Source organism: Equus asinus, chromosome 4, assembly GCF_041296235.1.
Source record: "Equus asinus isolate D_3611 breed Donkey chromosome 4, EquAss-T2T_v2, whole genome shotgun sequence".
In the NCBI taxonomy this organism is placed as follows: domain Eukaryota; kingdom Metazoa; phylum Chordata; class Mammalia; order Perissodactyla; family Equidae; genus Equus; species Equus asinus.
In genome coordinates this window covers 127,676,864-127,694,140 of record NC_091793.1, presented here as the reverse complement: position 1 = coordinate 127,694,140, position 17,277 = coordinate 127,676,864, and the positions used below count along the sequence as shown (strand labels likewise).

Sequence of the window (17,277 nt, the reverse complement as noted above, 5' to 3'; positions counted from 1 at the left end):
AACCAATAGGAGTTGTGTGAGTAGGCTCATGGATATGCCCCAAATAATGAAGCAGGAAAAGGCAGGGCCCATCTATATTTAACTAAATCCATCCTCATCTCCAGTATTTACTGAGTACCTACTGTATACACCATTGTGAACAAGACAGCCATATCTGCTGTCCTTACAGTTTACACAGGTATATGCATACTTAAAACCATAAGGCTTTTTCATAGCATATATATATATCCCTGTGCTATTCTTCTTTTACGACATAAGATCCCTAGAGACTTGTACCACATTTTCTCCGCAATCTAAATTGCCATCAAGTGCCACAGCCAAACAAAGTGTCTGTGACCATTAATAAAAGCCACACATTTCCAAAAGTTTCTTGTTCATAAAACTAGATCCAAAATCCTCAAATACAAATGTATAAATTTTATGAGACCTACAAGCATTGACAAAGTAGGAGAAATAATTATCTCACATCAGCCAAATATCTGGATATGCTTCCAGATTTTATCTTCTCTCTTGAAGCAAATGTTTGCCATTTTCTATTTTTGTAACACCTCTCTCCTAATGACACTAACCTCAGGGACACGTAGCTATCAAGTGAGCTCAAGACTTAAGTTTTATAGCATACCTCTTTTAGAAAGAGAGAGTCAGTTATTGGGCTTTATTTTCCACTTCCTGGGCACACAACTGGCTTGAGTGATCTTGTGCCGTTTTCAAAGTAATAATTATAGCCAACAATGATCTACGCTTTTACTAGGCGGTTGCTGGAAAAGGAGGCAAAACGTACTTCCTACAAAATGGCAAATTTTGTCTTCTTTTCTAGGCTACAAGAAGGTAACTTTTGGCAGCGTGGAGAGAACAAGGGTGAGCCTGCCCATTGCTTTACACCGCCTTAGGTCAGCAGACAGCAACTCTCCGTGACCACCTATGAGTCAGGCCTCTATCTGTACAGGGTGAAATTTCCTGCTCTCACCACTAATGTATTCCTTTCCCTTCCAAAGCAAAGGCCACTAAAATACCAGAGTGTTCCCACTACCACAAATTTCAATATAATTTCATTGTGGGAACAAATGGTAACAATCACCATATGAAATCCATTCATGATGATATATTAATCTTAATTGGAAAAGAACTGAGTGTGTAATATTTATTCTCCATGGATACTGTAAGAATTAGGGTGCAGGAAGACATTTCTGTTTAAAATTTATACTTCAAGACATAAAACCTAAGTTATTTTCTAATACTTAAAGTAAGTTAAAAATATATTTTATTTAATAAAATATATAACTTTATATTATAATTTTATTTTCTTAGAGTCTTCAAAAGTATTATTGATTCAATCATTCCAGATGTTTAGATGTAAGTTCTACAAAGAAAACAGTAAATTTATCTCATTTAAAAAAGTGTATTATTAATTAGTAACTAGAATTAATTTGTCTTGTAAGAGCAAGTGCTCAAGATTTATGAATATCTTTCAGAATAAAAATTGATCATTCCTTAAAATGGTAGTCTTCAAACTGAGGCACACCTCTTCCTATACAGCTCTCATCAGCTGCCCTACCTTCTGAAGAGAGTCTGCTGAACAAGCTCAGCAGAATTATAATCATTTGCTTTTGGTTTACCTCATATATGGTTTGTGTGAGTACTTTTGCTTCCATATTTGACATATAAAACGTTTTAACCTAACTAGCACGATTCTAGCCAATTTCATTTCATATTAACACTTCCAAGAAGTCTCTCTAGAGCCAGCCCTGATGGCCTAGTGGTTAAAGTTTGGCACACTCTGCTTCAGCAGCCTGGGTTCGGTTCCTGGGCACGGAACCACACCACTGATCTGTCAGTAGCCATGATGTGGTGGCGGCTCACAGAGAAGAACCAGACGGACTTATAACTAGAATATACAACCATGTACTGGGACTTTGAGGAGGAAAAAATTTTAAAAAGGTAATGATTGGCAACAGATGTTAGCTCAGGGCAAATCTTTCCCAGCCAAAAAAGAAAAAATCCCTCTCTCTCACTAAAAGAACAAACAAAAGTCTCTCTAATAATTATACATTTTTACAAATATAGATAATCCCAATGCATGGCATACAAAGTGTGTAATACGGAAAACTAAAATGGGAAATTAAACTATTTAAAACCTGCAGGCCCTGTGGCCGAGTGGTTGGGTTTGCGAATTCTGCTTTGGCGGCCCGGGGTTTTGCTGGTTTGGATCCTGGGTGTGGACGTGGCACCGCTCATCAGGTCATGCTGAGGTGGTGTCCCACATGTCACAACCAGAAGGACCCACAACTAAAAATATACAACTATGTGCTGGGGGGTTTTGGGGAGAAAAAGGAAAAATAAAATCTTTAAAAAAGAAAAAAACTACAGACTCGTGGAAATGGGAAGAACCACTGAATTCATCCAGTTCAGTCCCATTGTTTCAAAGATGAGGAAACCCTAGCCCTAGAAGGTTTCTCTATGAATCATTGATTAAAAAATTGTTTTAAAAAATCGGCTGCATAGTTTGCCCAATTACTGAAAACACTAACTTTGGAATGGCATTCCTCTGGTTCTAGAGTTCACCAGGAAGCTCTTAGGGGTCACCTGGGGATCCAGGGCTTCTGGCTAGCCATCTCCTCTTCAACCAGATCAGGTCTTGTTTTATCTGTTTCATAGCTGGAGTTCAGCATAAAATTTCATTTGAAGAAGGAACACCACTGCTATAACCAATCTAATGACCATTGCTCTGGATACCTGTTTCAATTTGTCTTTCTTTTTTCTAGTCCAAACTTAGACTTTTTTTCATTCTAAAAATCCCAATAGCACCATGGGGTTGTGAGGAGGCCAGGGGTAGTGGGAGGTTCAGAAGTGTCACTCTCAACAAAACAAGAGGGCTCAGGAGGATAATCAGGCCAGGGCTCTGTTAGGAGGTGTGCAAACCCTGAGCTGTCATCTTAAATTTTCCAAACTAATCAACTATGAAGTCAACACGAGCAGAGACACCAGGGCACGTCCTGCAGCCCCAAAGTGCTGATAACAGGGCCATATTTATAACAGATACTGACCACTGGGCCCACTTTAGAAAACTCTGGACCTGGGGCTGTTAAGCAGACCTCATCTGATTTCGTTTGTTTTTTCACCTTTGACACAGAACATTACACTTCTATAATCACAAATCATGACTAAAGGGGGCAAATGAATCGGTTTCTACCTAACAGTTGTATCACATTTCAATTATCTAAATACACTGCAAGACAGACAAAATCTCTCACAACAAAATGTGAAGTACAGGTCCACTCATTTTATTGGATAAGTATTACCCCAAAAAAGTTATTAAATTTAAATTATTTCTATTTTCTTTTGAATCACAGATTAATTTTGTTAAAGAAAATGACCGTTGGAGGATCCTTTTCATTACTAGATTGGCTTAAAGATCTAGAGAATATAAAATGCAGTTGGACTAATTCTTATTTCTTTAGCAGACTTCTAAAAACTCTTCCAAAGGTAAAGATCTTTTAAAAAGGTTTAGAAATTAAATTATATTATAAAACAATCTGAAATGCATAGGTTAAAAAAAATCCAAAGAAAAAGAAACGTATTCTTATACCTATCTCTTGAAGACCCGAGTATCTGAAATATTGTATGATAAATGTTTTACTATTCTGAATTTTAAAAGGATTCAAGCAAAATACTCACAGTTACTTATCACTCCTCCCAGTGGATCGCCTTTAAAATCAAATTCAATATCCATATATTTGCCCTGCCAAAGAAAGATTTTGTGAGTTTTCAAGTTCACCTCAAAATATCCCGTCAGCATATCTTCTTAGAGAATAGCATACTAAGCCGTTTGTGCATTTGTTTAAATGTAATTAATAAAGACACAGTTTATGTAAGCACGACACAAACAATACGCCTCCATAAATAATTCATACTAAATACCCCATTAGCACAAAGCTAACATATCAGGTTACTAATTTAAGAATAGATCTTCTCAGCCATCATGCGACTTTTCCATTTCAGATATGTGTTTCAAACTTCTGAAGCTGTGTGTGTACTCAATTCAGGAATAAAAACTGACAAAAATAAGTACTCCTTGTATGTGCACTACTTGAGAATATAAAGTATTTCATTTTTATAGGGATAACATGTTTTAAGCCATGGCTAGAAACTCCAAACATACTGGACAGTGGATAAAATGGAACACTCTAAGTTCTGTTTTTATATCTACTCCAACCAAATCCCCGATGATGTGCTGGGACCAACTCAGAATCAAAGATCGACCACTATTACTCTCTTTGGCTTTGGATCTAGATTATACAGCAACATGTAACCCCAGGTTCGTATTACACCTTACAGATGATATCTCAAACACACATGGAGTTTCATATTGTGATTTTTAGAGAATTGGTCTATAATTGTCTAGTTAAAGAGTAACCAGTATAACAGAATAACCCTGACAGCTGTTTTTCGTTTGGATAAGGGTGTGTGGATCTAATAAGTAGTCCTTGGTTTCCTTTCATGTTCTACCTTAGTCAAATAGATGGTGTGTAAATAATTGTCCCAAAGAATTACTTTAACTCTTTCTATTTTCAAAATAATGGTAAGGGAGAAGAAACATGATCATATGGCACTCAGTCAACAATGCAATTTGTGACTTTTTATTAGCTCATGCATGCTCCCTTGACTCTCCTCCTTCACTGTCATGGGTCATCTGCCCTTTTCAAGTCTTCACTTATTCATTAAGCAAATGCCTAGATACATCCAGCATTTCCCAGATACTAATGCAGGCAGAAGGGAAAAGGAAGGCACAGCGCCTGCCCTCAAGGAACTTACAGCCTGGGGGAAGCTGAGACAGGTCAACAGGACACTACAAGGATGGGCAAGGATAAATCCTACAGTGGGTCACGGTGCTATGAATAAAGAGGGGACAAAGAAGGAGCAGAAAGTCTGCCCTAGCTTAAATGCAAAGTATCAGGAGAAGCCAGGCAGGCAAGGAGGTGGGAGAAAAGAAAAGAGCAGGCATAAGAACTGGCACTCGTGAGAATGCTGAGTGGGGAAGCAAGGCTGGAGACGGAAGCTAGAGCACATCATGACACTGAGACATTCTCCTGACAGCAAAGTTCTGTCATTAAAAGTTCCTAAACAAGGATGCCATGATGAGACTTGCCTCTTTACAAGATCACTTTGGCTAGTGTGGAATGGACTGGAAAGGAGCAAGACCAGATGTGGCTAATAGGCAGTGGCATTAATCAGGAGAGAAATGTTGGTGGCTTTAGCAGGAGTAGCAAAAGGGAAGAGAAAACATAGTTGAGAGCTACCCAGAGAATCACAATGACAGGTCCTGGTTGGATGTAGGAGGTAAGAGAGGAGGCGGTCAAGGACTAAAAAGTCCAGGAATGTGGCCCAGGCAACTGAGTGGACAGTGGTGCTCTCCATGATGGCAAGTGACAGCGCAGGCAAGGCAGATGTGAAAGAGGGGGGAAAGGGTAACTTCACAAGGGAGTCTGAGACAGACCACAAGAGAGGATGATTTTGACGGAATGTGGTCCCTGGACATAGGAGGCAATAGGGTCTAGAGCACAGGTGGAGGGATTTGTATGAGACAGGAGTTGAGAATCTCCCAGTGTGACAGACGGGTGCATACAGATACAGGGACAGGTGAGGCACCCAGGTTGAGGGCTTGGATGATGATGACGACCATAATTTCTGTGAAATAGGCATAACATCATCAGCTGACAGTAAAGGATAGGAGGTTTGAAGAGAGTAACATAAACAGTGTAGAGAATGGAAAAGGAGCCAGCGAGGGACAACTATCAGACAGCACTGAGAATTCAGTTGACACTGGAACGGCCCTCTTCCCATTCAGCCACACCCTGATGACTCTCCAAAAGCTTGATTCTGATCATGTCACTCATCTACTCAGAACTAATCAACAGCTTCCAAATGCCTACAAAATAAAGTCCAAGACCCTGAAGCTCATACTCCAAGCCCTCCAGTTGAGGCCTGACCCATCTTTCCAGTCCTTGGGCCCACAGCTCCTGTCTCAGAACCTCTGGTCTAGCCACCAACCCTGGTAAATGCAGGTTCACACTGGTTTCTCTCCTCAAGCTTCCTCATGCTATACTGCCAGCTCTTTCTTCTCTCCACTAGATTTTGGCACATTTAAATCTCACGGGCCCACTCAGAACCGTTCCCAGTCCCAGACTCCTCCAGCTTCTCCTTCCTCAACTTCCATTACATTTTATCGATAATTTTCATGAGGAACTTTTATGTGTGTTATAATTATTTTACGTGTTGTGTTACAATTACTTTTAGCCATGTCTATTTTTTCTGACTAGTTTATAAGCTTCTTAAAAAGAGATAAACAATAAATGTTTTCTGAGTGTCTACAGGGGCACCAGGCACTGCTCTAGCTACTGGGGCCACCACAGCGAACGAGAAGGCTGGCGTGCTCACTCTCATGGCTCCTGCTCTCTTGGGTCAGTGATCACGTAAATGGGGGAAGTGAGGACAATAATTCCAGAGACTGATAAATGCCTAAAAAACTAAAAACAAGAAGAAGTTATAGAGTCTATGAAAAGCATCATGGAAATGACATTTGAAGTGAGACCTAAATGATACAAGACGCCGGTCACGCAAAGATCTGGGAGGGAGCCTGTACTGTGTTCCAGGTGCAAGGAGGAGCCACAGAGGGCTTTCAGCAGTGAGAGACGTAAGTTTGTAAAGATCCCTCTGGCTACCAGTGGAGAAAGGACCCTAGGCTGCAAGAGGAGATGCAGGGAGACCTAGGGTTAACTATGGTAAAAAAAGAACAGTGTTTCTGAACAAATGAATAAATTGTGGTTTTTTATTCTTACTGAATGAGAGGTTTGGTGATGAAAGCTTCCTGCCCTACAGGTTCCCTCCTACACGCCCCAGTGCCTAGCTCAGCAATTGGCACCCAGGAAGTGCTCAACATAACGCCCCTCCCCCCTCCAAAATCCTTGGTCAAGAACAGAGATTTTCAAAGCCTTAAAACTGTTTTTGTTTTTTGGTTTTTTTTCCCAAAAACAGTGGGTGTCTTCTTAATAGACGCTCAACGTCACCTTTGAGGTGCTGGAGGGAGGAGAGCACTGTAAGGCACCTCCACGGGAACTCTGACATAAAATGTCAGCTACAAGGAACACGCACAGGAACTAGACCATCTCAGGGCCTACCAGATTTCTCAGTGAAGAGCTCAAGAAGTTTATTCTTGGTTAACCAGTCAAACACACTAGAAGAAAATGTAATCTCCCAGGAGTCATAAACCACTGTTATAGACAGTTTAAATACAGCACAGTCCTACTATAATATTCTAACATGATTTGAGCATGTTACTGGTCAAGTTAGACCACAAAGCAGAGATATTACTAAAATCCGGGCATGAAATGATTTAGCCTATAATCACGTATTAATCTCACATCCTAATACCTGTGTTATAATAGGATTTCTCTGAAGTTACTTAATGAGCCAAATCACCTGCCAACCTTTCACCAGATTTTCAAATATCACTAAGTACTAACGACTCTTTAAATAATATGGTTTTCTGCATTTTTATGGTCTATAGACTAAATATATTTGCAATTTTTTAAAAGTGTGTGTGCATGTGTGTGACTTGCAAACAGCAAAAATAAAATCTCCATCCCATAAAGAAGCTTGATCTATTGGAAGTACTTCTATCTGCCCACCCTTTGCTTCTCATTCCATTTATGTAATAAGATTAGCCATGTTACCACAACAGGAAAAGGCAAGGCTCAAATCAGTTCTAAGAACTTAAAGGGCTAATCCGACGGAAAAAACGCACAGCCTCGGATTTGGGAGCCTTAGCCTTCCACTTTCCAAGATATCAAAACGATCTCCACCTGAGCTCATTCTCATGCCTTCAGCACTCGGTAACTCTAATGAGACAAAAGCAAAAAGGGGCTAAAAGAAGACAGGAAAGAGAGAGGGCAGGAAGGTTCTCTGGCAGAGAAGCATAGGCTCTCTGGCAGGGAAGCATAGAAGACCACCAAAAATGGTCCCCAGTAATGTTACATGAGAAGACACCTTATAAAGTATATCTTTTAAGAATTTATAAGATTGGTTAAACTATAGAAAAAAAGGGACCAATTTCAAAACGCCACTATCATACTCAACATATTTCCCCCAGCTGCCTCCAGGCAGCATCTGGGTCTCTGTAAAGACCAGAGGCATGAATGAAAGAGCCCAGCACAGCTGGAGAGATCCCAGTGGGCTGCCGTGCACAGTGCATGCTGGAGAGTGATGGGTGATGAGGCTGGAAGGCTTCTATTAGGGGAATTAGCATCTTCCAACGCAACCAAACTCAAAACATCAATTAGCTTCAGTTTTTACTATTTAGTCCTCTCCTTATTAGTTGCCAAACCTAATGATTTTACCTCTGTAAAGTTTTAGAATACACCCCCATCCTTTCTGCTCCCATTGCATGAAGGACAAAAGCTACAGAGTATACAAACTTGACACCCAGTTCATCCTTCTTTCTACAGTCATCCCCCCTTATCTGTGGTTTCACTTTCCACAGTTTCAGTTACCCATGATCAACCACAGTCCAAAAATATTAAATGGAAAATCCCAGAAATTAACAATTCGTAAGTTTTAAATTGCACGTTGTTCTGAATAACGTGATGAAGTCTTGTGTCCTCCTGCTTATCCCACCCGGAATGTGAGTCATCCCTTTGTCCAGAGTATCCATGCTGTATCTGCTACCCATCTGTTAGCCTACTGCGTAGGAAAAAACATAGCATACACAGCATTTAGTACTATCTGCAGTTCCAGGCATCCACTGGGGGTGGGTCTTGGATATCCCCCAAGGATAAGGGGGGCCTATTGTACTTAATTTCTGATGTTTAATTAAAATTTTAAATACCAAAACTCACGTAAATAGTTATTCTAAATAGCCTCATTTAAATTGCTCATGGAATTTTAGGTAGATGACAAGAACACACGAAAAAAACAGCTTGTCACTCCAAGAATCAAAAAGGAAAATTCCAGAAGGCAAAAAGTAGTCCTTATAGAAGCTTCAGCGTCTCAATAGCAATGGTGTTCTTATCTTTAAAATGTGTGTATTAAGAAATATTAAACATCTGCTAAGTGTTTAAACATACAAGAGCTAAATATTAGTGTTAACACTTATGCTTACACAAATACTTACAAATCTAGAGGAGTTGTCATTCCTTACAGTCTTGGCATTTCCAAAAGCTAGTAAGGAAGAAACAGATGTGTGGTTAAAATTGACAGAAAAATAATTTCAAGCAGAAAGACAAAGCAAATGTAATGATTTGACAGCTATAAATCCCCGAAAATGTGACTTGCAGCAATGACATTTCCATCCAAACTTTTCATAGAAACACATTTAAGAGAAGTCATAGTAACTTGCTAAAGCTTCCGCGTCTTATTGTAAGTTCACAGAAAAGAAGAGCCATGCCTATGAATCATGGAATTTTTTCCAAGATTTCCCGTAAACTTAATCTTGTCTAATTCAACACTTTTTAATCGTTTTGAGAGTAGTCAATTGAGTGGCTAGCAAACAAGTCGTCTTTGCTCTTCCACCATTATCACCAGTGAATAAGGTTATTTCAAAGACAACTACTTAATGTTATCAAAGGTTTTGCGGAATTTCATGAGGTTTCCAGACAGAAAAGGCATGAGAAACTTTAAATTGTTTAATTTTAAAATAAAGCTACTTCAATGTGATTAAATGTATAACTCGGGCTGTCCCGGTGGCGTAGCAGTTGGGTTCGTGTGCTCCACTTCAGCTGCCCAGGGTTCGCCAGTTCAGATCCTGGGCACAGACCTACATGCCACTCATCAAGCCAGGCTGTGATGGCATTCCATATAGAACTGGAATGACCTACAACTAGAATATACAACTATGCACTGGGGCTTTCAGGAGGAAAAAAACAAAAGAAGAAGACTCGCAACAGATGTCAGCTCAGGGCCAAGCTTCCTTACCAAAGAAAAACATACCTAAATATCTAACTCTGAAATACAGAAAGAGATTTGAAACCTAACGTCATTTCCAATAGGCTAAACATGCTACATAGTTTCATTAGCTTATGTCCATCAGACCTAAGTGAAACTTTCCAGGAAATAAAGAAAACTAATTTGGCTCATAATGCAAAATCCAGGTTTGCTCCAATCTTAGCTACGTTGAAGAGCCGGAATCTCCCACAGGATTCCCTTTTAAATGAGGGCACATAAGAACCATGAGTTGATGTGGCCCCAAGTACAGAGTCCTCCTGTTTAACACGTACAGTTCATAGTGTCAGAAGGTGAAAGGACTGTTTCACCAAGCTTGTGCATGGTATACGGGCAAATTAATCAGGGCCATGGTAGTAGAGGCCTAAATCAAATAAATATAAGTCCTATAAGCAGAGGGGACCTTGTTTGATGCTTTGGAAGCCCAGCAGTCCACCTCACATATTAATGTGCATATCAATCACCTGAGGACCTTGTTAAAGTGCAGACTTTGGTTCATTGGGTCTGGGGATGGGCATGAAATTCTGTATTTCTACCTATACCTCACCAGCCCCACCCCAAGGCTATTACTGGGATCCCTGGGCCACACTGCACCTAGCAAGGACTGAAGAGCTCATGACGATGTGGCAAACAGAAAAGAATCTTAGATTGGGAGGTCAGGCACCAAATCTCTGGAAGCCTCCAAAACTTCATTAAATTTAACACACAGCAGATTAGAGTGATGAGAGCTCAAATGATTACTTAGGGCTAAAAGCTGGTCCAAGTTTTGACAGCAATCACCTGACCAAGGTGTGGAAACGTGTGTTCAAGGTGAAGTTCACTTTCTACATTCAGTAGCCAAACCTAACGTGTTATGTGTCACGTTGGCTGGCTTTTTAGGTTTTTTGATTAAAAAAAAAAAAAAAAGTTGGCCCCTGCTCAGTTAAGACAAAATTTACAAAGTCAACACAGGCGAAGTTCTTTGTATGAGACATTCCGCTTGGAATGGGTATGGTTAGGTAGGTCCCTGACACCAAATTCTCTCTTCAATAGAAAATAAGCTGAGATGCTATATTGAGTGAGGAAACCTGTACACAGGAAATACTCAAAAGAGGATGCTTGCTGGAGAGGTTCACATCATTATCCCATGTCCAACACTTTAATAAATACAAGCTTCGTAATGGTGAGGGTTGACTGAGCTATCATGAAGACCATGACATTTTTTGTATTTTCATAGGCTAGTCCTTCCCGGTGGGTGTGAACATGGAGGGGTGCCAAGTGAACTAACTTGCACTGTCCCAAAGTCCAGCTCAAGATGCCGATACATAAAGGACAGTTTATTGCGGCTTGAAGGTCAAGGGCAAGTGAAGGAATTGCTTCAGAAAAACTTTATTCAGGGCGCCATTTGTAAGCCATAAACCATCTTTTCATCAAACAAATCTGAGTTGCACATTACTAACACAGTTTTAAACACTGAAGTCTTTTATTGTGAGCCACAGAATCAAAAACAAGTCTTCCATTATAGAACACTTGAGACACATTCCTCAATTGTTTTTTTAAGTTCATTGTTCTAAATGTTCATTTACAGTAGTAGCTCCAGTTAAAAAGTAAAGCATTCCCATAAAAGATAATACATGCCCACAGTAGACATTTCTACCATTTCCTGCACCCGGGCCTAGTTTCAAATACCATTGAATAAAGGGCCAGATTCTAATCACAGATGCAAGCTATAGCATTCCACAGTGCTTCTCCTTTAGGTCACGGCATTCTTAAAAGAAGCATATACAGAAATACAACACATGTAAAGCACCCTAACTTAAAAGCAAAACACAGGAACAAAAAGCCAAATACTGGAACAATAAAATGAATTTATAGCACTTTTTATAATAGCTTCTTTATTCATTAAGATACTGAAGGGGAAGAAAGATCAGTAGCAACGTAACAAATGTTTCAGCCTTTGCCTTTCATGAAGTTAAAGCATTTTCACGACTCTTATTTCGCTATCTGGGGGATAAGGATCCATTAAAGTGGAAGGAGGGGCTAGGCCTGAGTAACAACGACAACGGGCAGGGTTCTGTCCCTCCACACAGTGGGGCATTCCACCCACCCCAAAGAGCTCTGCTTTAATCGGTGTTAAATCCTGACCTTCTGTGACTTTGAACAAAAGCTTGAACCAAACTACTCTTACAGACCAGAGATTCTAATCAGGAGTGGTTTTGACCCCTTAGGAGACATCTGGCAATGTCCAGAGACATTTTCAATGGTACCAACTAGGGGCAGGAGTGCTACTGGAACCTGGTGGGTGGAGGCCACGGATGCTGCTAAACTCCTTCAGTGCACAGGACAGCCCCACACAGCAGACGCATCCAGTCCAAAATGTCAACAGTGCTGAGGCTGAGAAACCCTACTCTACCCCAACAACTGTGTTAAATGACAATAAAGACATCCTTCCAATATAAAGCAATGTTAAAAGCTTGCCATCAATAGGGAAAGGCTCTGATTTATGTTCCCAAAGTAAAAGATGCTTTATACCGATGGTTTCCGTCAACCTCCATGGCATTAAGGGGACTCACGCCTGGCTTTGTTTTCTGATGGTATTATGGAGTGAATGTTTGTGGGTCCCTCTCAATTCATATGCTGAAGCCCTAACCCCTAATGCGTGGTATTTGGACAGGGGGCCTTTGGGAGGAAATTAGGGTTAAATGAGGTCATGAGCCAGCCAGGCTACCCCTCCCCCACCACATCGACAGAAAAGGTCATGTGAGTACACGGTGACACGCACACCTACAAGCCAAGAGGCCTCAGAAGGAAACCGACCTGGCCAGCACCTGGATCTTGGACTTCTGAGCCTCCAGAAGCGTGAGAAAATAAATTTCTGTTGTTTAAGCCACCGAGTTGCCAGCATTTTTTTATGGCAACCCGAGCTGACCAGTACAGACAGTCATGCATAGAATGTGAGCTCTACAGTCAGGTCTAGGCTTTCTAGGGCCCTGAAAAGACTGGCCCTTAGATGTTTCTCTGGCACAGCCTTGATCTCCCTGCCAACGGAACCAAGCAGCCACAGGGGTCACCCTGAACAATAAAACTGCTCTGTACTCACGGCGCTCTGTTCCACCAAGTCTCCTAGCCATCGAGTCAAATGCAACTATCAGCTGATTATTTTTAAGCAAAAGTGAAGAGATTTAAATAAAAATGGAAAGGGAAAAAAATGATTGTAGGTGGGAGAGCTCCTCTTACACGAGTCAATGGTTCCCCCTTTAAGCACTTGGAGCCAAGCGTTCCTAGGACGCTGCCCGTGTGCTGGGCAGGTCTGGCCTGAGTCTCCTCCTGCCTCGGCCCTCCCAGCCCACCTCCCAGCCCACCTCCCAGCACACCAGGAACTTGAAGGGCCCTGACAACCGGATCCACTGCTCAGTCACACCGACCCAGCACACAGAAAATCCTACCTTCCAGCACCGGGTTGGACTGTAAAAGCTGTTCTTTGACTTGATTAACTTCTGCTCCTTTTCCACAAACCGCTGCTACATAGGACATAACAAGCTTGCTGGCCTCTGTGGATGAAAACAAGTCAGATTAATAAATTAGGCAAAACTTAAAAATTTGGGGGGGAGGGAGAAGACCCATTTACAGTGTTTTCCAATGCCTTTATTACTCCTAGCTATAAACAGACTTAAATATATGTAAATATGTTTAAAAAGATTAGTGCTTTCTATTCAACAACATATCGTTAATACAGTTGTAATAGGAATTGTGCTTAAAGGTTATCACTGGGCTGCTCAAAGATTTGCCGAGTAACACAGCCAACAAAATCTTGGGAGAACTATGTTCTCAGAGCAATCATTTACATACAATTACTATATTACACAGATGATTTGAGCCAAAAATAACTTGATAATCTGGGTATCTTTACCAAATTTTTGTGCATGGCTGTGAGGAAGATTGGCCTCCAGCTAACATCTCTCCCAGTCTTCTTCTATTTTATGTGGGATGCCACCACAGCACGGCTTGATGAGTGGTGCTAGGTCTGCTCCTGGGATCCGAACCTGCGAACCCTGGGCCACCAAAGTGGAGCACAAGACCTTAACCACTACCCCACTGGGCCGGCCCCCTAAATGTATTTTTTAAAGTTTAAAAGAACTATTCTCTTCAGAAATATTCTCTAAATCAAACCGGTTTGCTCACAATTAGACTAAATTAATTACTCTTCAACTCAATTAAAAACTAAGCAGGTAATCTAAGGATTTGATAACAAGACATACAGCCCCTTCAGTGAATAGCTGCTTTCATGGGCTTCACTTGTAACTCTGAAAGGTAAGCTGCTGCAAGCAGCAAGCCACCTGAGGTGCACAAAGACGTCTTAGCTCAAAGGTGGACAAAATTTGTTTCTGACAGTTTTCTCCTTCTGTGTCTCTCAGTCCGTGTCCCCTCTCAGCACCTGCCTCCTAGAACCTGATCCTTTTAATACTGAGTTCCAAGGAATGTAACAGGTCTTCAGGGAAAATGAGGTCCAAAGTCAAATGAATTTGGGGCCACTGTGAGTTAGATGAAGTGAGAACAGGTTTCCTTTTTAAAGGGCTTCTTGGAGGATCACGCGCATGGTAGAACTCTGGAAAAGATCGAGAATGCTGCATTTCCCAAACTTATGTGCCAAGGAATCTGTTTCTCGTTGAGCTGTCCTAGTTCTAATGTTCCATAATCAGGATCTGGGAAACGCTCAACTATTAAACGTTGGCAGAATAAAACAGACACCCTCACTGGGACAGTCGGGGTAGGGAAACCAAGCTCCTCAGATCTTACTTCCTCTCAAATCTTTGCTCTGGCACCACTGTCTGAGAGCAGACGAGCCTTCCCCAGGCGTGAGTGACAGGACCTCTGCTCACGGGCAGAAGGGGGCAAATCTCAACACTGCCATGTCTCATGTGGAGACCTGCTGTGCTGTCCAGCCCCATTTTCCACCCTTAAAGAAATAATAAATGAGCAACTGGAATGCCACCTGGGGTGCATTGGCCAACGCTTGCCTCAGGGCCTTGAACAATCCTAAAACATCGACCAACAGGAGCCACTGAGCACCAAGAATTTATGCAGGTCACATACAGTTCTCAGGGCCTAAGATGACTGCTTCTGGAGTACTAGCAAATACCATATAGGAGAAGTAAGTGATCGCAGGGAGCCCTGAGAACTGGTGGGAGGCTGGGTACTTCTTCAATGGTTGGCTTTAGGTCTTCCTCCAATTTGCTTTCTGGGTAATGAAAATGGGTCCAAATAGACTCTCTGGCCTGTGATGGCTGATTTCCGCTGTCTCCTTTTAAAGACCGCAACTGACAATCATCAGTCTTTTCATCTTTGCAATACCCTTCCTCCAAAGGGCATTGTCCCTTAACACACTCTCCATTGTGTAAAGTCCCTGAACCACATTTTCCATTGTTCTCAGGGTTTAACTATCTAAAAGCTGGTAAATTATATGCACATATTCCTTTGCTCAGTTCAGGCTGACCCGGCCTCAGTTATGGACAAAGAGTTTATATGCTATTACATTTCACTTGACCTTGGTGACATTTTCCTCTACCCACCAGTCCAAACTGAAACTCTTCTTCTGGTCACTTCAGGATACTTTATTTCTAGGCTCTCCAGCTTTCAAGTGAGGCTGCCCTCCCAGCAAATTCCTGACATCCTGTGCTATCTCATCTCCAACTCTGGGCCAATTCTCCTGAATCCCCACGCATTCCAACTCTGAGGCTTAGCCTCTGAAGCAACTCACCTCCAGGCTTGCTTTCTTATTCTGCTTTCTCGGCGGCATTCTTTGCTCCCCATCCCCACCTATACTCTCACATATATTATGTGTATTCCTTCTTGACATGAATTTCTGGCCTGTCTTTCTACTCATTATACTATTAGAAGACTGAAAGCATTTATAGGCCAAGTAACTGTCCCAGATGGTGGCAAATACACAAACACATATAAACCTATGCATTTTAGATGAAAAGGTACATTTTCTTTTAGGTAAACTGACAAGAAATATTAAAACCCAGGCCAGGCTGTTTGGTTTATTCCAGTGATGATGGATCTCACTGTAGCCAGATCTCAAACTTCAGGTACACGGCCACAGTAAGTTCTCGAGAAACCCTGTTCTGGTCCAGGATGGACTCCAGGGACAAAGTGTCTTGGGCGGGGGGATATCCACCAAGAATGAGAACCCTTCGGTGGCCGCTAGAATTGATCTGGAGTCTCAGAGAGCTTTTAATGGCCTGAACAAAACGGAATCAAGTTCTCTCAGGATCAAATCTGTTAAAAAAAAAAAAAAATGGTGCCAGGAACAACTCTTTTGGAATTTGGATTAGACTTACATCACCTGGCTGTTAAATTGTATGTAAACTCACAAAATCTACTGAGATACAAAGATGGGTTAACTTAAACTGAAATTAGGAAGCACTTTTATTAACTTTAAAATCTATTTAAAGCAATTCAAATATCATTTCTAAATATGCTTCAAGGATACTTACTTCTAAGTTGCTAAAAAGTTTCTATGTTCAGATCCTTAACTATCTTCAGGAATTCTCCTATTAGGCTCATTTTAATAATTTATTTTTGGAAGCTTGGATTAAGAGTAATTTTCTGCAAAGTCTCATTGTCTAAAAAAGACAACTATTATAATTTTTTTTCCTGACAAAATATTTGATCTTTAACTCAAGAGGTTCACGAGACAGTCACTACTTTAGAGAAAGTAAGTGAACCAGTAAGGATAAGTTGCAGGGTCCAACACAGTTGAGAAGACTGTTTTTATAATATTTCCCCATGCTGGAAACAGGAAATAATAGTTATCTCATGAGGCTTTCTGCTTCATTTCCTTTTGACTCTTCTGTGCTAAAGTTCAAGTAAATTTGGATCTTTATTCAAATATTTATTTGTCCAAATCAAAACTTTATGTAATAACCTCTATGAACAGAAATTATATTTCTGAGAAGACTCAAGAATCAAATTATCATCCTCCATATTTCAAAGTCTCGTTTTTGAATTATGTTGACTATTACAAGTACCAACTAAACATGACCTTGACAATTACAGCATAAAACTGTAAGCATTTTCCAAAGCAATACTGTTTTTTGCTGGGGTTTTTTTTTGGTTTTTGCTGAGGAATATTCACCCTGAGCTAAGATCTGTGCCAATCTTCCTCTATTTTTCAGTGTGTGGGCCACCAGCACAGCACGGCCACTAACAGAGAGGTGTAGGTCCGTGTCCAGGAAGTGAACCTGGGCCGCCACAGCAGAGGGCGCTGAACTTAACCACTAGACAACCAGGGCTGGCCCC

The 17,277-nt window shown here is 41.1% G+C and overlaps 1 protein-coding gene across 12 annotated transcripts in view; it reads right to left on the bottom strand.

Annotated features, from left to right (window-relative positions):
• MYO1B (myosin IB) overlaps positions 1-17,277 on the bottom strand; it is a 185,514-nt gene that overhangs the window by 66,381 nt on the left and 101,856 nt on the right. For all 12 annotated transcript variants that reach the window (XM_070508267.1, XM_014837538.3, XM_070508264.1 and 9 more), the window contains exons 5-7: positions 13,419-13,523; positions 9,167-9,213; positions 3,676-3,739 (exon numbers count right to left, since the gene is read on the bottom strand). In XM_070508267.1, the coding sequence (XP_070364368.1) occupies positions 3,676-3,739; positions 9,167-9,213; positions 13,419-13,523 (216 nt within the window). The remainder of the gene's footprint in view (positions 1-3,675; positions 3,740-9,166; positions 9,214-13,418; positions 13,524-17,277) is intronic.